The 23,637-nt window shown below is 42.1% G+C and overlaps 1 protein-coding gene across 2 annotated transcripts in view; it reads left to right on the plus strand.

The window, feature by feature from the left end:
* The window catches only part of LOC139583425 (A-type potassium channel modulatory protein DPP6-like), a 385,278-nt gene that overhangs the window by 47,986 nt on the left and 313,655 nt on the right, over nt 1-23,637 (plus strand). Inside the window, exon 1 of one of the 2 annotated variants that reach the window (XM_071414505.1) lies at nt 17,717-18,129. The exons of the other annotated variant lie outside the window; for it this stretch is intronic. Within the exon in view, the coding sequence (XP_071270606.1) occupies nt 18,079-18,129 (51 nt within the window). The 5' untranslated portion in view covers nt 17,717-18,078. Of the gene's footprint in view, nt 1-17,716; nt 18,130-23,637 lie in introns of those variants that run through there. 2 annotated transcript variants of the gene reach the window in all.

The following is a 23,637-nucleotide window of genomic DNA, read 5'->3' on the forward strand; positions in this document are numbered from 1 at the left end:
TTTGACCTCTGTCATTGCCAACAAAAGGTATATAACAAAGTATTGAGATAAACTTTTGTTATTGACCAAATACTTATTTTCCACCATAATTTGCAAATAAATTCATAAAAAATCCTCCAATGTGATTTTCTGGATTTTCTTTTCTCATTTTGTCTGTCATAGTTGAAGTGTACCTATGATGAAAATTACAGGCCTCTCTCATCTTTTTAAGTGGGAGAACTTGCACAATTGGTGGCTGACTAAATACTTTTTTGCCCCACTGTATATACAGTTGAAGTCGGAAGTTTACATACACCTTAGCCAAATACATTTAAACTCAGTTTTCCACAATTCCTAACATTTAATCCTAGTACAAATTCCCTGTCTTCGGTCAGTTAGGATCACCACTTTATTTTAAGAATGAGAAATGTCAGAATAATAGTAGAGATTTATTTCAGCTTTTATTTCATTCATCACATTCCCAGTGGGTCAGAAGTTTACATACACTCAATTAGTATTTGGTAGCATTGCCTTAAATTGTTTAACTTGGGTCAAACGTTTCAGGTAGCCTTCCACAAGTTTCCCACAATAAGTTGGGTGAATTTTGGCCCATTCCTCCTGACAGAGCTGGTGTAACTGAGTCAGGTTTGCAGGCCTCCTTGCTTACACACGCTTTTTCAGTTCTGCCCACACATTTTCTATGGGATTGAGGTCGGGGCTTTGTGATGGCCACTCCAATACCTTGACTTTGTTGTCCTTAAGCCATTTTGCCACAACTTTGGAAGTATGCTTGGGGTCATTGTCCATTTGGAAGACCCATTTGCGACCAAGCTTTAACTTCCTGACTGATGTCTTGAGATGTTGCTTCAATATATCCACATAATTTTCCTTTCTCATGCTGCCATCTATTTTGTGAAGTGCACCAGGCCCTCCTGCAGCAAAGCACCCCCACAACATGATGCTGCCACCCCCATGCTTCACGGTTGGGATGGTGTTCTTCGACTTGCAAGCCTCCCCCTTTTTCATCCAAACATAACGATGATGATTATGGCCAAAGAGTTATATTTTTGTTTCATCAGAACGAGGACATTTCTCCAAAAAGTACGATATTTGTCCCCATGTGCAGTTTCAAACTGTAGTCAGACTTTGTTGTGGTGGTTTTGGAGCAGTGGCTTCTTCCTTGCTGAGCGGCCTTTCAGGTTATGTCGGTATAGGACTCGTTTTTACTGTGAATATAGATACTTTTGTACCGGTTTCCTCCAGCATCTTCACAAGGTCCTTTGCTTTTGTTCTGGGATTGATTTTCACTTTGCGCACCAAAGTACGTTCATCTCTAGGAGACAGAATGCGTCTCCTTCCTGAGCGGTATGACGGCTGCGTGGTCCCATGGTGTTTATACTTGCGCACTATTGTTTGTAAAGATGAACGTGGTGCCTTCAGGTGTTTGGAAATTGCTCCCAAGGATGAACCAGACTTGTGGAGGTCTACAATTTTTTTCTGAGGTCTTGGCTAATTTATTTTGGTTTTCCCATGATGTCAAGCAAAGAGGCACTGAGTTGAAGGTAGGAAATACATCCACAGGTACACCTGCAATTGACTCAAATGATGTCAATTAACCTATCTTAAGCTTCAAAAGCCATGACATCATTTTCTAGAATTTTCCAAGCTGTTTAAATGCACAGTCTACTTAGTCTATGTAAACATGTGATAAGTGAAATAATCTGTCTGTAAACAATTGTTGGAAAAATGACTTGTGTCGTGCACAAAGTAGATGTCCTAACCGACTTGCCAAAACTATAGTTTGTTAACAAGAAATTTGTGGAGTGGTTGAAAAACGAGTTTTAATGACTCCAACCTAAGTGTATGTAAACTTCCGACTGTGTATATATATATATATATATATGTAAATTGTATATGTATGTATATATATGTGTATATATATATACATTTATATATATCATTTATTTATTTATATATAACATGTATTTATTGATATATAATATATTCATATATATAATGTATTTATTTTGTATATAATATATTTATTTATATATATATATATATATATATATATATATATATATATAAAATGTATTTATTTATTATATATATTTATATATATTGTGTGTGTATACACACAGTACCAGTCCAACGTTTGGACAGACCTACTTATTCAAGGGTTTTTCTTTATTTGTATTATCTTCTACATTGTAGAATAATTGTAAGGACATCAAAACTATGAAACAACACATTTGGAATCATGTAGTAACCAATAAAGTGTTAAACAAATCTAAATATGTTTTAGATTCTTCAAAGTATCCACCCTTTGCCTTGACAGCTTTGCTCACTTTTGGCATTCTCTCAACCAGCTTCACCTGGAATGCTTTTCCAACAGGTTTTTGAAGGAGTTCCCACATAAGCTGAGCACTTGTTGGCTGCTTTTCCTTCACTCTGCGGTCCAACTCATCCCATAATCATCTCAATTGGGTTGAGGTCTGGCGATTGTGGAGGCCAGGACATCTAATGCAGCACACCATCACTCTCCTTCTTGGTCAAATAGCCCTTACTCAGCTTGGAGGTGTATTGGATCATTGTCCTGTTGAAAAGCAAATGACAGTCCCACTAAGCGATAATGATACTGTCCCGCTAAGCGCAAACCAAATGGGTGGGTGTATATCGCTGCAGAATGCTGTGGTAGCCATGCTGGTTAAGTATGCCTTGAATTCTAAATAAATCACTGACAGTGTCACCAGCAAAGCACTCACACACCATCACACCTCCTCCAGGCTTCATGGTGGGAACCACATGTGGAGATCATCCGTTCATCTACTCTGCGTCTCACAAAGACACGGCTGTTGCATCCAAAAATCTCAAATTTGGACTCAGACCAAAGGACAGATTTCCACCGATCTTATGTCCAATGCTCGTGTTTCTTGGCCCAAGAAAGCTCTTCTTCTTGTTGGTGTCCTTTTAGTAGTGGTTTCTTTGCAGCAATTCAACCATGAAGTCCTGATTCACACAGTCTCCTCTGAACAGTTGATGTTGAGCTGTGTCTATTTCTTGATCTCTGTGAAGCTTTCATTTGGCTGTAATTTCTGAGGCTGGTAACGCTAATGAATGTATCCTCTGTAGCAGAGGTAACTCTTGGTCTTCCTTTCCTGTGGCGGTCCTCATGAGAGCCAATTTCATCATAGCGCTTGATGGTTTTTGTGACTGCACTTGAAGGAATGTTCAAGCTTTCAATGTTTTCCGGATTGGCTGTCCTTCATATCTTAAAGTAATCGACTGTCGTTTCTCTTTGCTTAATTGAGCTGTTCTTGCCATAATATGGACTTGGTCTTTTACCAAATAAGGCTATCTTCTGTATACCAACCCTACCTTGTCACAACACAACCGTTTGGCTCAAACGCATTAAGAAGGAAAGAAACTCCACAAATTTACTTTTAACAATTGAAATGTATTCCAGGTGACTAGCTCATGAAGCTGATTGAGAGAATGCCAAGAGTGTGCGAAGCTGTCATCGAGGCAAAGGGTGGCTACTTTGAAGAATCTCATTCATAAAATTCATTTTGATTTGTTTAACACTTTTGGTTGTTACATGATTCCATATGTGTTATTTCATAGTTTTGATGTCTTCACTATTATTCTACAATGTAGAGAATAGTAAAAATAAAGAATCCCTTGAATGAGTAGGTGGGTCCATACTTTTGATTGACACTGTACATACATGCACACATCCACATTAAGTCTTGAATTGTGAGAGAAAAAGCTAAGCAGCTGCTGTGCTCCAGAAACTCATCACTACTCGCAGAGCAACACTCACTGAGCAGAGCAGGTTAAAGTGATGAATCTGATCCAGACTGCTGACAGACGCCTGCTGTTCATGGCAACAGTTCCATTAATATTTAGATGTGCTCAACAGATCCTTCAGGAGACATAAAGGTGTCCTTAAGGAGAAAAGTAATTATGATAACTTTGCTGCCAGAGAACGGCTTCTGTTAAATCTGTAGTGTAAAGGAAATGTTTCAATTTAGCCCGTTTGTGTTGTTGACAACCAAATGCAAAATGTAACCTCCCTTTAATAATAAATTTATTTTATATAGTCATTTTCATTACAAGGAGAATCTCAAAGACGCTGTAAATTAAGCAAAACAAATGTCTTGTGCGGTGGTCTTCCACAGTTTCAGATGATAAGGTGTTGTTCAGCCAGGCAGTTCCGAAAGGCTGGGCAGTAGCTTAAACGTTGGGAGCTTCGATGGCACAGAGGAAGCAGCATCAGTCAGTTACTTGGAAAGACCCGGAGATTTTCATCAAACACCTCGTTCGTGTTCTCCTTCTCTGTAGGTAGGCTGGGCAGTCCACCACTGAAATGTAGCAACCACCTCGGTGATGCTTCGGCGGCAGTTATAAGTGGCAGAAAGACCACCGCACCTCGGCAGTAGTCAGGAAAGATTCCCCTTACACCGCTGTCCACATTGTTCATTCAATTAGGGTAGGGGGAAAAAGCTGGTGCTGATGCATCATTCAAATGATCGCATAGCCAGCTAGCAAGCTAACTATCTAGACAAGCCAAACAAACTGACTAGACATTAGTTCAGCAACTCCATGGGGCAAAATCACCAGACACCGTAGCTCAGAAACACTCAAGTAGTCATGAAAAAAATAAGTTCGTCAAAAAAACTTTTTTAAACAACATGTTTACAGTGAGTAGTTGGCCAAATAGAATAACCAGAATATACTTTTTAAATTAAATTTTTCCCCTTTTTCTCCCCAATTGGTAGTTACACTCTTGTCCCATTGCTGCATCTCCCATACGGAGTCGGGAAAGGTCAAGGTCGAGAGCCATGCATCCTCTGAAACACGACCCTGCCTAGACGCACTGCTTCTTTACACACTGCTCGCTTAACCCGGAAGCCAGCCGCACCAATGTGTCAGAGGAAACACCATACAACTGGTGACTGAAGTCCGCATGCATGCGCCCTGCCCACTGCAAGGAGTCGCTAGAGCGCCATGGGACAAGGACGTCCCGGCCGGCCAATCCCTCCCCTAACCCAGACGGCGCACAATTGGCCCAGCGCCGCCTCATGGGCCCCCTGGTTGCGGCCGGCTGCAACACAGCCTGGGATCGAACCCCGGTCTGTAGTGACACCTCTAGCACTGCGATGCAGTGCCTTAGACCGCTGCACCACTCGGGAGGCCACCACAATATACTTCTGTGAATGAGAAAAAGCTTCTTTTTTTTAAAATCACAAACTCAGTGTGGAATGGCAGCACATTTTTATATATAAAGCCATAAAACACAATCCTTAGATCTTTATCCTCTTATGTAGTAGCCTACTGCTATGCTGACAGACCTCATCTAATTATCAATTTGGAGTCCAAACATTAAATGAATGAAGTTTTACACTGCTCTGCACCGTTTAGACTATCTGCTGCCAAATTCATTAGGATAATAATGATCTGTTGCCCTGACAGGATGGGAAGGTCAGATGTAGTGTCTTGTCAAGATACCAATCCTACATGACTTTCCCCTCCTCTTCAACTCTGTGTCCCTGGGCTTCTCAAAGGGGTAAATCATTTTTTCATCATGAATTTTTTCATGATTTTTTCCCAGCATTTTTTCAACATGAATCTTGTTCTGTAACAGATACAAAGTCATAAAATCTGACCCTAATGCCTAAACCTAACCTTCAATTAAAACCAAAAAGCTCATTTTTGTTGTCATGAATTTTTACAATATAGACAAATTTGCTGACCAACATGCTTACCAGACCGCACGCCCCCCCAGCAGACGCGATTAGGACACGCAGGTTGAAATATCAAAACAAACTCTGAACCAACTATATTAATTTGGGGACAGGTCAAAAAGCATTAAACAATTATGGCAATTTAGCTAGCTAGCTTGCTGTAGCTAGATAATTTGTTCTGGTATATAAACATTGGGTTGCTATTTTACCTGAAATGCACAAGATCCTCTACTCTGGCAATTAATCCACAGATAAAAGGGTAAAAGTTTGTTTTCAAGTAATCTCTTCTCCTTCAGGCTTCTTCTTATTTGGACTTTATATGGTGGTTGGCAACCAACTTTAAGGTGCATTACCACAACCAACTGGACTGGAGTGTGGACCTCAGTTCATTTTTCAATCACCCATGTGGGTATATGCTCCTAAAAACCAATGAGGAGATGGGAGGGGCAGGACTTGCAGTGCGTAGAGCGCCACAAATAGAACCAAGTACTATTTTAGGGCCTAGCTACGCAGGCTCTCGTTGACGCGCACGAGCAGTGTGTGTGCAATGATTGAATAACATGTATGTGTACATTTATTTTGCAACGCTCGCACACAATACACGAGCTGGACAGCATGTAAGGGGAAAATCGTACAGTGCTGCTTCCAAGAGTCATGACAATAAACATCAACCTGCGTAAATCTAATTGAGCTGCTAATGAGAAAAACAATAACATCTCCCCTCTTGTGTTTTGTAGTGGGTCAGCCAGGGCTGCAGTTGGAGGTATGATGTAACCAGTAAAAGCCTATTGAGTGTCGCGAGTTGTACACTCTGTATTATTTTAGAGAATGGTAACAGACAGAGGTTGTCAATCCATGTTGCTGATAGTCTCTATATTAAGTTAAATACATTTGCATTTGTAGGCTATCCGAATAAATCTGCTCCAAAGAAAGCTGTTAAATGGTCCAGGATTAGATGTTTGGAAAGATAGAACACTACAATCCAATCGTGCCAGGTGGGGTCCACTGGCAGGTTAATTAGATTCTGGTTAGAGACAACAGTAAATCACTTTTAATAAATTCCAGCATCTTGAAATGAGTTCAATATCCTTTAAGGTGTGTCGGGGAGAGAGAGTGAGAAAGACCGAGTGGGTGATATTATTGGCTTGAGTAATGCAGTTAATAATGAAGCTATTGATTTCACTTCTGCGTGTCCCAGTTTAGTTTATTGTGCTGGATGATTGCTGTCACCAGAATGAACCTTGACTTTACTAATTCCACTGGGAATCTAGGCTGATCAATTCAGGCTTTTGGTACTTTAAAATCACTTTAGGCTTGAAGGCTTTTCTTTTGCTGAGTCTGCCTCCATATGTTGTCTTGAAATGGCCATAGTGTTTGTTTCTTCTGAGTCTGCCTCCATATGTTGTCTTAAAATGGCCGTAGTGTTTGTCTGTGCTCATGCTTGGACAGGGACACCTAGAGACGGAGGACATACACACATACATTCACACTCTTTGAAGGTGTAGATTAAACATTACTCAGTTCAGCCATCTCTTTGGTGTTATTCTGGATGTGTACAGGGCTATCATGTCAACACAGCACCTCCTTTCATAATTGCACAACTGCACACAGTCACGGACAGAGACTCCATCAGAAAGACTTGGTTGGTGTTTTGGATTTGTAACCAGGATCTATGTCAACAACACCTTCTTGCGTCACTGAAAACACACAAACATATACACAACCACATGCATGCGCACACACACGGGAGGCCACCACAATATCGTTGTGACAGATTTCTTCTGTAGCCACGTACCTCAGTGGCATGAGGATAGAACTGTGCCTTACGTGGAAATAAACTTAACTTTGGGGATGAGATGAGCCCATTATTGCACAATTAAGGCACAGATTTAAAGTTACAGGTTTTGGGGTCGAGATCAGTTCATAATGTGTCCCAAAGTAATACATATAGCATGCATCCCACAAACATTTGGTTGCCTGAAGCATGGCCTAATATTCATCATTCTCATTAACGATGGTGTCTGCAGTAGTGGAAACAACGCCACTGTCCGCCCCACTTCTGTTATTGACAGTGTGACAAAACAACATTACTATTTTAGAGCCCCAATGGATGTTCATTGAAGATTTTCATACAGCAAAGTGGCAGTGCTGTCTCCTACAGTATCTGTTCCCTTAGCACTAATGGCTTGGCTGACCTGGACAGACTTCTTATTAGGTTGCTGTGGTAGCAGCACCCCTCTTGTGTAATTAATGGAGGGGAGTTTGAAGTCTGATTTGTAGGAGACATGGTGTTTTCTCTACCCAGCAGGTAAAACGTTCTGTCAGGAAGACGCTGCTGTGAGCTTCAGACGGTGAATCCATCGACTTGTTGTCGTGGAAATGAGTATGGTCAACACTGGGGGGTGTTCACACTTTACACTTTGGCTGGGACTTCAAAGAAACCATGGAGAGGTCTATTTCCGTTAGTTGCATTTTTTTCCCTATCATATAGAGTTCTAAAGGTTTGTTTGGTTAAGTAAATGTGGCTGAAAACAGGCTATCGAACCATTCAAGGGAGACTTATTCTCCCAGGCTTCTATGCTTCTTTCTTCCTGGTTAGGCCTTACTGGATTTATGTTCTCCCAGTGGGGATGGCTGTACCTAAGACTGTCGCTGTCAAATCAAATCAAATGTTATTGGTCACATACACATGGTTAGCAGATGTTAATGCGAGTGTAGCAAAATGCCTGTGCTTCTAGTTTTGACAATGTAGTAATATCTAACAAGTAATTAACAAGTTCACAACAACTACCTTATACACACAAATGTAAAGGGATGAATAAGAGAATGTACATATAAATATATGGATGAGCGATGGACGTGTGGCATAGGCAAGATGAAGTAGATGGTATAGAATACAGTATATACATATGAGATGAGTAATGTAGGATATGTAAACATTATTTAAGTGGCGTTATTTAAAGTGACTAGTGATACCTTTATTAAGTCCATTTATTAAAGTGACCAGAGATTTGAGTATGTATATGGGCAGCAGCTTCTCTACGGTAGTGATGGCTGTTTAACAGTCTGATGGCCTTGAGATAGAAGCTGTTTTTCAGTCTCTCGGTCCCAGCTCTGATGCACCTGTACTGACCTCACCTTCTGGATGATAGCGGTGTGAACAGGCAGTGGCTCGGGTGGTTGTTGTCCTTGATGATCTTTTTGGCCTTCCTGTGACATCGGGGCTTGTAGGTGTCCTGGAGGGCAGGTAGTTTGTCCCCGGTGATGCATTGTGCAGACCGCACTACCCTCTGGAGAGCCTTGCGGTTGAGGGCGGTGCAGCTGCCGTACCAGGCGGTGATACAGCCCGACAGGATGCTCTCGATTGTGCATCTGTAAAAGTTTGAGTGTTTTAGGTGACAAGCCAAATTACTTCAGCCTCCTGAGGTTGAAGAGGTGATGTTGCGCCTTCTTCACCACGCTGTCTATGTGGGTGGACCATTTCAGTTTGTCCGTGATGTGTACGCCCAGGAACTTAAAACTTTCCACCTTCTCCACTACTGTCCCATCGATGTGGATGGAGGGGTGCTCCCTCTGCTGTTTCCTGAAGTCCACAATCATCTCCTTTGTTTTGTTGATGTTGAGTGTGAGGTTATTTTCCTGACACCACATTCCGAGGGCCCTCACCTCCTCCCTGTAGGCCGTCTCGTCATTGTTGGTAGTCAAGCCTACCACTGTAGTGTCGTCTGCAAACTTGATGATTGAGTTGGAAGCGTGCATGGCCACGCAGTCATGGGTGAACAGGGAATACAGGAGAGGGCTGAGAACGCACCCTTGTGGGGCCCCAGTGTTGAGGATCAGCACTTTCACCACCTGGGGGACGGCCCGTCAAAGTCAAGGACCCAGTTGCACAGGACGGGGTGTCTCCAGCTTAAGGACGAGTTTGGAGGGTACTATGATGTTAAATACTGAGCTGTAGTCAATGAACAGCATTCTTACATAGGTATTCCTCTTGTCCAGATGGAATAGGGCAGTGTGCAGTGTGATGGCGATCGTCAGTGGACCTATTGGGGCGGCAAGCAAATTGGAGTGGGACTAGGGTATCAGGTAGGGTGGAGGTGATATGATCCTTGACTAGTCTCTCATAGCACTTCATGATGACAGAAGTGAGTGCTACGGGGTGATAGTAATTTAGTTCAGTTACCTTAGCTTTCTTGGGAACATTAACAATGGTGGCCATCTTGAAGCATATGGGAACAGCAGACTGGGATAGGGATTGATTGAATATGTCCGTAAACACACCAGCCAGCTGGTCTGCGCATGCTCTGAGGACGCGGCTAGGGATGCCGTCTGGGCCGGCAGCCTTGCGAGGGTTAACACATTTAAATGTTTTACTCACGTTGGCCACGGAGAAGGAGAGCCCACAGGCCTTGGTAGCGGGCCGTGTCAGTGGCACTGTATTGTCCTCAAAGCGAGCGAAGAAGTTGTTTTAATTTGTCTGGGAGCAGGGCGTCGATGTCCGCGACGGGGCTGGTTTTCTTTTTGTAGTCCGTGATTGACTGTAGACCCTGCCACATACAGTGGGGAGAACAAGTATTTGATACACTGCCGATTTTGCAGGTTTTCCTACTTACAAAGCATGTAGAGGTCTGTAATTTTTATCATAGGTACACTTCAACTATGAGAGACGGAATCTAAAACGAAAATACAGAAAATCACATTGTATGATTTTTAAGTAATTAATTTGCATTTTATTGCATGACATAAGTATTTGATACATCAGAAAAGCAGAACTTAATATTTGGTACAGAAACCTTTGTTTGCAATTACAGAGATCATACGTTTCCTGTAGTTCTTGACTAGGTTTGCACACACTGCAGCAGGGATTTTGGCCCACTCCTCCCTACAGATCTTCTCCAGATCCTTCAGGTTTCGGGGCTGTCGCTGGGCAATACGGACTTTCAGCTCCCTCCAAAGATTTTCTATTGGGTTCAGGTCTGGAGACTGGCTAGGCCACTCCAGGACCTTGAGATGCTTCTTACGGAGCCACTCCTTAGTTGCCATGGCTGTGTGCTTCGTGTCGTTGTCATGCTGGAAGACCCAGCCACGACCCATCTTCAATGCTCTTACTGAGGGAAGGAGGTTGTTGGCCAAGATCTCGCGATACATGGCCCCATCCATCCTCCCCTCAATACGGTGCAGTCGTCCTGTCCCCTTTGCAGAAAAGCATCCCCAAAGAATGATGTTTCCACCTCCATGCTTCACGGTTGGGATGGTGTTCTTGGGGTTGTACTCATACTTCTTCTTCCTCCAAACACGGCGAGTGGAGTTAGACCAAAAAGCTCTATTTTTGTCTCATCAGACCACATGACCTTCTCCCATTCCTCCTCTGGATCATCCAGATGGTCATTGGCAAACTTCAGACGGGCCTGGACATGCACTGGCTTAAGCAGGGGGACCTTGCGTGCGCTGCAGGATTTTAATCCATGACGGCGTAGTGTGTTACTAATGGTTTTCTTTGAGACTGTGGTCCCAGCTCTCTTCAGGTCATTGACCAGGTCCTGCCGTGTAGTTCTGGGCTGATCCCTCACCTTCCTCATGATCATTGATGCCCCACGAGGTGAAATCTTGCATGGAGCCCCAGACCGAGGGTGATTGACCGTCATCTTGAACTTCTTCCATTTTCTAATAATTGCGCCAACAGTTGTTTCCTTCTCACCAAGCTGCTTGCCTATTGTCCTGTAGCCCATCCCAGCCTTGTGCAGGTCTACAATTTTATCCCTGATGTCCTTACACAGCTCTCTGGTCTTGGCCATTGTGGAGAGGTTGGAATCTGTTTGATTGTGTGTGGACAGGTGTCTTTTATACAGGTAACGAGTTCAAACAGGTGCAGTTAATACAGGTAATGAGTGGAGAACAGGAGGGCTTCTTAAAGAAAAACTAACAGGTCTGTGAGAGCCGGAATTCTTACTGGTTGGTAGGTGATCAAATACTTATGTCATGCAATAAAATGCAAATTAATTATTTAAAAATCATACAATGTGATTTTCTGGATTTTTGTTTTAGATTCCGTCTCTCACAGTTGAAGTGTACCTATGATAAAAATTACAGACCTCTACATGCTTTGTAAGTAGGAAAACCTGCAAAATCGGCAGTGTATCAAATACTTGTTCTCCCCACTGTACGTCTCGTGTTTGAGCCATTGAATTGCGACTCTACTTTGTCTCTATGCTTTGCTTGTTTGATTGCTTTGCGGCGGGAATAGCTGCACTGTTTGTATTCAGTCACCTTGCAATGATTAAAAGTGGTGGTTTGCCTTCAATCCACGGTTTCTGGTTAGGAAAGGTTTTAATAGTCACAGTGGGTACGACATCTCCGATGCACTTGCTAATAAACTCGCTCACAGAGTCAGCATATACATCAATATTGTTGTCTGTGGCTATCCGGAACATATCCCAGTCCACGTGATCGAAGCAATCTTGAAGCGTGGAATCCGATTGGTCAGACCAGCGTTGGATAGACCTGAGCACGGGCGTTTCCTGTTTTAATTTCTGTCTATAGGCTGGGAGCAACAAAATGGAGTCATGGTCAGATTTGCCGAAGGCAGGGCGGGGGAGGGCTTTGTATGCATCGCGGAAGTTAGAGAAGCAATCATTCAGAATGCAACCAGCTCATGGCGCGCATTCGATATGCTGATAGAATTTAGGAAGTCTTGTTCTCAGGTTGGCTTTGTTAAAATCCCCAGCTACAATAAATGCAACCTCAGGATGTATGGTTTCCAGTTTACAAAGAGTCCAGTGAAGTTCTTTCAGGGCCGACGAGGTATCTGCTTGAGGGGGGATTTACACGGCTGTGACTATAATCATAAAGAATTATCTTGGAAGATAATGCGGTCGGCATTTAATTGTAAGGAATTCTAGGTCAGGTGAACAAAAGGACTTGAGTTGCTGTATGTTAAGGCATACACCCCCGCCCTTCTTACCAGAGAGATGTTTGTTTCTGTCGGCGCGATGCATGAAGAAACCGGGTGGCTGTACCGACTCTGACAACATATCCCGAGTGAGCCATGTTTCCATGAAACAGAGAATGTTACAATCTCTGATGTCTCTCTGGAAGGCAACTCGTGCCCTAATTTCGTCCACCTTGTTATCTAGAGATTGGACAGTGGCGAGTAATATGCTCGGAAGCGGTGGATGGTGTGCTCGCCTTCTAAGTCTTACCAGTAGGCCGCTCCGTCTGCCTCTCCTGTGGTGACCGCGTTGTTTTGGGTCGGCCTCTGGGATTAGATCCAGGGTGGAGGTCCGAACAAAGGATCCGCTTCGGGAAAGACGTATTCCTGGTCGTAATGTTTGTAAATTGACATCGCTTTTATATATATAGTTCTTCCCGGCTGTATGTATTAACACTTGAGATTTTCTGGGCTAACAATGTAAGAAATAATACATTAAAAAAACAAATAACTGCATAGTTTCCTAAGGACCTGAAGCGAGGCGACCATCTCTGTCGGCGCCATCTTGCGTCCACTGGCATGGGGTGCTGGGGGGAAAAAAGCATTGTGTTTGTTTTAAAGCATTCTCTTAGACCTAAACTTCAACTGGAGTTGTACATAAAGGGTGTGACCTTTGAACAAGTTAAAGAAGCTGAACTCAGTAAGTAACATTGGATGGTCAGTTATCATGGTCAAGTCATATTGACAAAGTTGTTGTGAAGATGGGGAGAGGTATGTATTTTTATAAAAAGATGTTCTGTGTTTTGGACACAAACATCAACTGTACTAGTTTTTCAGGCTTTGATGTTGTCCCATCTTGATTGCTGTCCGGTAATATAGTCAGGTGCAGCAAAGAATACCTAGAAAAGCTGCAGCTGTCTCAAAGCAAAGCAGCATGCCTTGCCCTTAACTGCACACAGGGAACTAACATCAACAACATGCATGATAGTCTTTCATGGTTGAGGAGAAATTGACTACTTCTCTTCTAGTCTTTTTAAGAAACATTTGTGTGTTTAAAATCCCTAACCACTTGTATAATATATTTGCATACACTTAAAACAGACATACATACCCCACCAGACACGCCATTATGGGTTTCACGGTACCCAAACCAAAAACAGATTTAATGAGTCACTCAGTTATGTATAGAGCCATGCCATTATGGAATTCTCTGCCACCAGAGGTTACTCAGTCAAAAAGCTAGTTTTGCTTAAAAAAACAGATACAATATATTTTTTTATCACAGTGCCTCTTTTAAAAAATATAATTTAACTGTACTGAATATAAGAATATCTATATATGAATAGTGTGTAAACAGTATTTTTGTTTTCTCTTGGTGTCCTATATATACAGTACCAGTCAAAAGTTTGCACACACCTACTCAAAGGGTTTTTCTTTATTTTTACTATTTTCTACATTGTAGAATAATATTAGACATAAACTGTGAAATTACACAAATGGAATCATGTAGTAACCAAAAAAGTGTTAAACAAATCAAAATATATTTTAGATTCTTCAAAGTAGCCACCCTTTGCCATTGATGACAGCTTTGCACAGTCTTGGCATTCACTCAACCAGCTTCACCTGGAATGCTTTTCCAACAGTCTTGAAGGAGTTCCCACATATGCTGAGCACTTGTTGGCTGCTTTTCCTTCACTCTGCGGTCCAACTCATCCCAAACCATCTCAATTGGGTTGAGGTCGGGTGATTTGTGGATGCCAGGTCATCTGATGCAGCACTCCATCACGCTCCTTCTTGGTCAAATAGCCCTTACACAGCCTGGAGGTGTGTTTTGGATCATTGTCCTGCTGAAAAACAAATTACAGTCCCACTAAGCGCAAACCAGATGGGATGGTGTATCGCTGCAGAATGCTGTGGTAACCATGCTGGTTAAGTGTGCCTTGAATTCTAAATAAATCACTCATGCGGAAATCATCTGTTCAAATACTCCTTCTCACAAAGACACGGCGGTTGGAACCAAAAATCTCAAATTTAGACTCATCAGACCAAAGAACAGATTTCCACCGCTCTAATGTCCATTGCTCATGTTTCTTGGCCCAGGTGCGTCTCTTCTTCTTATTGGTGTCCTTTAGTAGTGGTTTCTTCGCAGCAATTCGACCATGAAAGCCTGATTTACGCAGTCTCCTCTGAACAGTTGATGCTGAGATGTGTCTGTTACTTGAACTATGTGAAGCATTTATTTGGACTGCAATCTGAGGTTCAGTTAACTCTAATGAACTTATCCTCTACAGCAGAAGTAACTCTGGGTCTTCCTTTCCTGTGGCGGTCCTCATGAGAGCCAATTTCATCATAGCTCTTGATGGTTTTTGCGAATGCACTTAAAGAAACTTTAACATTTCTTGACATTTTACGGATTGACTGACATTCATGTCTTAAAGTAATGATGGGCTGTAATTTCTCTTTTCTTATTTGAGCTGTTAATTGTAATTTAATGTAATATCTTATATTGTTCTAGTCCATTACTATGCTATACTTTAATGTTTTTGTATGTTTTATGTGGACCCCAGGAAGAGTAGCTGCTGCATGTGCAGTAGCTAATAGGGAGCCTAATAAACTAATCTGAATTCTGAAGTTTAGTGTATGTCGCTGTCCACTACTGGGGGCTGAATCTGATTGAGGCTTTTGCAGTTTGTTAGTTTGGAGCTCGTTTTATAGTTCCAAACAGTGGGTGCTCTCCGTTGGTCGATAGCTAGGCGTTGACCACTTACTTTGCATTCTGTGAGGCACAGTTCTTCATTGCAGGTGGTTTTTCCCTGTGAGAAAGCAACAACGGGCACCAAAATGGGTTTGTGAATGCTGGCCACAGATAGAGGGGACTACCGTCTCATGGCAGAGGAAGAATCAGTAAAAATGGCAGGCTGACAGCCATTGGCCATGTGGCAGATCTTAAGCCTTTGGTTGGATGTCCACTTGAAGGTTTCTGAAATTGGTTGGATTCCATAATGAGAAATATGATTTGGATTTTAAGTTTCTGTGGTAGGTATTGGGGAGTTGGGTAAAGTAAGTTTCCCTTGTAAGCTAACCCTCAACATAAGTCAATTCTAGTTCTTATTTAAAGTCATTGTAGATTCACAGTATTGTTTGGATGCTGCAATATTGGATGGTGCAATTGCTACATCTTTCTATGTAATGTGGCAAAAGCTTGTGGTAGCCCAAGGGAGTCCCTCTGACTGATGGGGTCTCTGAACTTCAGTCCAATAGGCTACCCAAGCCCATCTTTATTAGCCAATAGAGATCCTAATTAACGTGTGTGTGGTCAGTGGCATTGAATGTAGAAGACAAATGGCTATTTCAGTCAGCTTGGCCTCATAGCTATACGAAACATGCTATATGTATTTCTGAGCGCCTCCAAGACGTATGATATGTACTAATGGTCTAGTTACTTTAGACAGAAACTAAAGTAGGGAGGTTGGTAAGGGGAGGATGGGGGGGGCGAATACCTTGACCATCTAGCAATCCAAAGGTCGTGTGTTCGAGTCGCATCTGGGACAACTGTAGCATTTTAGCTAACCCTTATTCTTACCTTAACCCAATTTACGTAACCTGCTGTGTATAAATTCTCCTAACCTTTGTCGTTTTAGTTCTCTTAACCTTTTACATAAATGATCCTAACCTTTGTCATTAGTTCTCCTAACCACCAATGTATACTGAAAAATATATATAAACGCAACATGCTAAAATTTCTATGATTTTACTGAGTTACAGTTCATATAAGGCATTCAGTGAATTTAAATAAATTCATTAGGTCCTAATCTATGGGGTTCAAATAACTGAGCAGGGGCGCAGCCATGAGTGGGCCTGGGAGGGCATAGGCCCACCCACTTGGGAGCCAGGGCCACCCACTGGGGAACCAGGCCCAGACAACCAAACTGAGTTTTTCCTCACAAAATGGCTTCATTACAGACAGAAATACTCCTCAGGGTGGCTGGTCTCAGACGATCCCGCAGGTGAAGAAGCCGGATGTGGAGGTCCTTGGTTGGCGTGGTAAAACATGGTCTGCGGTTTTGAGGCCGGTTGGACGTACTGCCAACTTCTCTAATTCGACGCAGACCACGGCTTTTGGTAGAAAAATTAACATAACATTATTTGGCAACAGCTCTGGTTGACATCCCTGCAGCCAGCATGCCAATTGCATGCACCCTCAACTTGTGGCATTGTGTTGTGTGACAAAACTGCAGATTTTAGTGTGGCCTTTTATTGTCCCCAGCACAAGGTGCACCTGTGTAATGATCATGCTGTTTAATCAGCTTCTTGATATGCCACACCTGTCAGGCGGATGGATTATCTTGACAAAGGATAAAATGCTCACTAACAGGGATGTAAACAAATTTGTGCACAACATTTTAGATTAATACGCTTTTTTGTGCATCTGGAACACATGGGACCAACACTTTACATGTTGCGTTTATATTTTTGTTCAGTATAAATTGCCCCAGTAATTGTCCTTTGTTACGACAAAGCAACCTGGTCTTAGATAAACATTTTATGCCTGCTAAAGATTTGAACAAGGTTAAACTATGAACCAATGGGTCCACACAGATGTGTTGCTATTCATCATGTGGTTGGGAATGTATTGCTATTATTACACCAACATGAATAGACATTAGATGTTGCCATCATTGACCCAATACTATGTTGCTGCCTCAAAATTGTGTTTGTTACAATTTCTCCAGTGGCCATCAAACGTTTGTTATTAATAAATATATCATAAACTAATTTATTGTGACAGGGGGCCAATGGTGTATTCTCATTAGGTTTACTTTTGTCTCTCTGGGGAAATGTGTGTATGTGATTCATATTAACATTTTTGCGGCAATGTCTCCATGTGTTTACAGATACCAATTGTAGGCTATAAATGAAGCTGAGGAAATATATTGAAATGAAAATTATTATGAGTCAAAGCCTCAGTGAACATAAATTAACATGCAGTCCATGGGAAATTGAATGTTATCTTTATTCCGGTGGCAGCACGCACAACACGCGCCAACTGTCAACTATGAGTAGCTGTGCGAGGCTGGGAGCGGATTCTTATGTTCCGTTCAAACAAATAGGACCCGGAGCAGCCGGAGTGAACGTGGTGGTGTCCCATATTATGGAGATTATATATGATAGCCTTTGTGTACAACTCACGGCTACATATTTTACTTCGTAGTAAAAGACAGGCACTGACTCAGCCGTCAATCAACGGGATATTTAAGAAAAATCAACGCATGTGCCTCACCAATGCGTAGTAAGCCCACCCACTGGTGAACTAGAAGCCAAACCCAGGGTCTCACAGAACCGGCGTAGACCGTGGAAGAAGCGGTCCAAAACTAGTCTAACGAAGATAATATCCTGAAAAGGGGATCCTTTCTACGGAAAAAAATGAAGGAAAAGAACCTAATAGAGACTGCCAAAATGCAAGGGAACGTAATGGTAAGAAATACGTGTTTTGTTGATTTTGTAAGGTCAGATTTAAACGACGTGTTCGCTTGTAAACAATCCCGTCTTTTTAAAGTATTGGTTTCAACGAGCGTTTTGAGCGTTTGAATAACTGTGCGGAATAGTAAATGCATTGGAAACAGAATCGAATACTTTTTTTTCTAAAACTGGATTATACCCTGCTGTTGTAGGCAGGCTGCTGAGGAGATTGCATTATTTAATGACAGATCACACCCATGCAAGGGGATATGTTTTCAAATTATACCTCCTCTCCCATCTACCATGTGCTTTGCAGTTGTATAGCCTGCAGCACTGAGTATGGAGCCTAGTGTTATCATGAAAAAAGCACATTATTAGTGAATGAATTAAAGTTTTCTAGTTGTCTTTTTCCATAGGGCACTGATTGATATTAATGCTGGGTTCAGTTATAAGTCTTAGTTTCTATCTTATGTTGTCCTTATTAAGCTTTGAGGGCAAAACTGGCCTTTTGATCTGTTAGCTCTTGGAAGGGCTCATGAAATTTTAATCTCTCCTAAAGCTATGAATCTCAGGATGTTACTGATATTTCGTGGGGACTGGGGAACCGCTGGGTTGGATTTCCAATCTCCATGTGTCAGGCGTCACTGACTCCCTTTACTGAATACTCATTCAGAAAGTTCCCTGGGACTCCTGTGTGAAAGCCCTACCTGGTGTCTTGATTTTATGATGATTTGGGCTTGGCTTCAAAACCGTAGAGGTTTCTAGTCTACCTTGCACCTTTGATTCGCAGGGTCATATTTCTCATTCTGCTGGAGAGGAGGAGTCTCTTTTCTGAAAAATTGTAGTACTTGTAGTATACCCATATACCCACCTATACTTGTAGTATACCCATTACACAGGTGTTAACACTTTAAAGGTGTGTCCGGTTGTATTTAGAAGTATTAATGTAATGCAAATCAATGCTGTCTGCAAAGCAAACCCTAGCCTAGACCCATATGAGCCCTACTTCTGACTGACACTTGCTCAGTTGGTAGAGCATGGCGTTGCAACTTTAGGGTTGTGGGTGTTGCTGTAGCCACTCACACGAAAATCAATGCATGCACTACTGTGATTTGGATTAAAGCATCTGCTAAATGGCATAACATTGGGGCTATATTACTATGTTGTTATTATTATTACTCATAAAGGTCTCATCATGGGGCTAAGCAAAATCATTCTACCCTGTGTGTTATGGTATAATATAGCTGGCTTTGCAAATGGTGGCTTTATTCATATTCAACATGCCCTGCAGCTGTGCTCTACAAAACACTCAATACTGCTTGGTGATTAAGAACACAGCTGTTGAATCTGTTTTGAGAACATGGTTCCACTGTAGTACACTTTTATTCTCTAAATCCCATCATGCACAGCGGTTGAAAAGGGCCTTGTTTTCCCTCAGTATAGTTAAAAGTCTACGGATAAAAGTTTGTATAGGTTATGACTTAATTTCTTATCTTACCAAATAACATTTAAGTAAGCAAATTGGGAACTAACAGATTACTCTTGGTGTGTTATGTGAATATATTCACTAGTAATATTCATATTATACTTTTCTTACTATGAAAGATGAGATTACATTTCCATTAAATCGGTACATTGAAAAGAGCAGAGGAAAGTGTACACCACCAAAGCAACATCAGTAGTCAGCATGTATTATTTTATTCTTGGATCTGTTTCCATTAAGTAGTGTGATGGTAGACAGATTGAGCTTTAATTCCAGGTCTGCCGACAGTAAGTTTTCCCTGACAACCTGACCTTTCCACTTTACCCCTCCCTAACAACCTGTCCTTCCCACTTTACCCCTCCCTGACAACCTGTCCTTTTCACTTTACCCCTCCCTGACATCCTGTCCTTTCCACTTTACCCCTCCCTGACAACCTGTCTTTTCCACTTTACCCCTCCCTGACAACCTGTCCTTTTCACTTTACCCCTCCCTGACATCCTGTCCTTTCCACTTTACCCCTCCCTGACAACCTGTCTTTTTCACTTTACCCCTCCCTGACAACCTGTCTTTTTCACTTTACCCCTCAAAATCCCCTGTGGATTGTATGTATTCTGTGAAATCCAACAGCCTACATTGGAGTCATTGCGATCCTTCACTTAAAATAACTTGTTGTGCCAATTGACAGCCTCTCACCTTTCCAATATTGACCTGTGGATTGAAATATTGATTGACACTATTGATTGATGTATCTGCCTGTAAAATTGTTGGACCTCGAGGGTCCCTCAACTAGGTGGCGGCCAGATGGAAAATCTACACTCCATAGGGGGACATTAGGCCATCAGGCCTCAAACTACAATTGACAGGTTGACTGTTTTGCACTGACACATGAATCTGTTATTCCTGGCGAAAAGCCTGGACTCTAGGGAGGATAGAGTGGTATAGTGGTATATAGGGAATCATGCTGCGTTCAAGTCTGTCATAACAGGGTAAACCTGCACAGTATGATCGCTGACCATCTCACATGCATGTTGAACTACCATGATGCTCACCAGGGGATCTATCTGCCTCTAGTGAAATAGCGAACACTTCTAAAAGTATTAACTAATCAAGCACCACACAATGGACGCTGACCTTTTATTTAAAAAAATATATATTTTGTGTAAATCTGGTCTATACACAGTGACCAAATGAGCACTAGCTAGCTGATGCTTCATCATACCTAGCACTCTAAAGTGTTGCCCTGATGGCTACAGTAACAAACATACTGTCTCTAATAACAATAATAATAATGTATACCATTTAGCACATGCTGACCTTTTTTACCACGACCACATTTGCAGCTAAGTTGAAAAATGTATGAGCACAAGAAGAAATGTAGGAGCACAATGAACTATTTGACGTAACAAACCGTTTTCTTTGTGGCAATGGTGCAAGCATGACAGTCATGAATCTGCGCTCAGTGTATTCTTCTTGACACTCAGCGGCTGTGGTACAGTGAAGTAATCATTGCAACAATTATCTGGGTGATTATTTAGATTTTTTTTTCCAGGCGCACTGGTGCATGGCACAGCTAAATATTTAGCCACATATGCAAGTAAAATGGTCGCACTATAAAGTAGAGCCCTGATTTAGCAGACGATTTTACTCAAAGTCACTTAGTCATGCATGCATGCATACATTTTTACGTATGGGTGGTCCTGGAAATTGAACCCACTATCCTGGTGTTACAACCCACTATCCTGGTGTTACAACCCGCTATCCTGGTGTTACAACCCACTGTCCTGGTGCTATCAACTGAACTACAGAGGACCTACCATGTCATTCTGGTAGCCCATTAACCATCCCCCTATACGGCCCCAACTATGTCTCTCCTTGGCTAGTGGCTCTGAGTGGAAGTCAGTGGCCGTGCATCCCTTTTTAACCAGCTAAGTTGGTCGTCCTCCAGCACTTTCCTCTGTTTACTGCTGTTTGCTCTCTGCCACCACAAAAAGGCCTTCAAGGGCACAGTGGGCAGTGTTGTCGAATCACTAATGATTTGCTGCCGTTGGCTGAAATGAAATGCATTTGTATCCACGGCGTTATCTCTCTGAAGAGGATAAATACCAACCGCTAACTACGTGTGGCTCTGTCTCCCTCCCTGGCCCGTCCGTTGAAGTTATTATTTTAGAACAAACAACTGAGAGAGCACTCACGATGATGGGCCATCTTGTCTCTGCAATGACTTCAAACTTTGTGTGCGTGCACTTGTGTTCTGATGCATGTGTTCAGATTCCTTCAGCCCATGCGATAGACGTGGTTGTTTAGTTTGTTCTAAAGAATCCAATATTCAATTTAAACTCAAACGTTTCCTAGAAATCTACCCTATAACTAAATGCACTATTTGAAATACCAAAGAGGCCTCATTTTTCTTTTTGGCCCCACAGATAACCGTTTGGTTTATTACGCTCCTTGTGTCCCCTTGGGGCTCATGAGGAGAATCCTGATGGAGAACCACTAACGTTACACACTTAATGCATTCATCATTGATCTCATGCCATTTCTGGTGAGCTATGGGCATGTCCCAACAGTCTGAAGTGGCTTTGCTTGTCTATTTTCCTTCATCTGCACAGTATCTGAAAACACTGGTGAGCTACGGGTGTCCCAACATTCTGATGTGGCTTCCTTACTACCCTTGACTCCTTTCCTTCATCTGCAAAGGATCTGAAAACACTGGATAGGTGAATGCAATACACAAGTAGCCTAACTGACTTGGTGAACTCTTCTTTCAGTGTGGATGAAGGAAAGGACATGAGTTAAGGGGGCAGAAGGAGAACACTTAGGATCACAACCACAGTGGCTAGGCACCAGCAATAAAAGGCATTGGAACAGTGGCCCCTCCTTTTAAGTGGGCGGCCTGCATTTAGACTGTTTGTTTATTTGATTGGGGTCGATTTTATAGTGACCTTTTAAGTGGGCCACCGTTCCTCAACGCTGTTACCGTGCAAACGAAGAGTTTCATCAGGCACACTGGAATCCATCATATACAATGTTTCTGTCAATGGCCATGCATGTGTGGACTACAGCGAGCCAGCACTGTACATGAATACGTATTCATACAGGCTGGCTGATGGCTTGACAGCACATCAGTTAGTTTAAAATTGTTCAGAAATCTTATCTTATAAGGACAGTTTACAGTATTTAAAAAAATATAAACATTTGACCCTAAAAGATTCCCACTGTGTCTGAAAGGCGAAAAGGAAATTGTTATGTACCGTACATTCATTGTATTTTGGGGATTATCCATCCATTGTCAAATTCTGGGCGCTCAATTCCTATGAGATGAGTTTCATTTTCACAAGGATACTTTATTGCAGGGTTCCCCAACTGGCGGCCCGCCGAATTTGGCCCGCATGTAGTTTTATTTGCCCCCCCATTTTTTTAATTGTGTCATTGTTGGACATGTAAAAGCACCAGGAAATCAACGCCAAGTGATTTTCATTTTGGAAATCTGTTCTTAAGTATTCCCACGCATAATAGAGAGACACGTGATTGTATACAAATGTAAGCAAGGTTTGAAATTATTGTTTTAGTTATATTATATCTGTTTGGGGTTCTTGTGGTCAATTTGCAGTCTGTAAATTAATACTAAACAAAAAAATAAATGCAACATGCAACAATTTCAAAGATTTTACTGAGTTACAGTTCATGTAAGAAAATCAGTCAATTGAAATAAAATCATTAGGCCCTAATCTATGGATTTCACATGACTGGGAATAGATATGCATCTGTTGGTCACAGATACCTTAAAAAAAAGTAGAGGTGAGGATCAGAAAACCAGTCAGTATATGATGTGACCACCATTTGCCTCATGCAGCGCGACACATCTCCTTCGTATAGAGTTGATCAGGCTCTGGCAACAGCTCTGGTGGACATTCCTGCAGTCAGCATGCCAATTGCATGCTCCCTCAACTTGTGGAATTGTGTTGTGTGACAACTGCACATTTTAGAGTGGCATTTTATTTTGCCCAGCACAAGGTGCATCTGTGTAATAGGAGAAATAC

Source organism: Salvelinus alpinus, chromosome 8 (genome assembly GCF_045679555.1).
Source record: "Salvelinus alpinus chromosome 8, SLU_Salpinus.1, whole genome shotgun sequence".
Classification (NCBI taxonomy): Eukaryota; Metazoa; Chordata; class Actinopteri; order Salmoniformes; family Salmonidae; genus Salvelinus; species Salvelinus alpinus.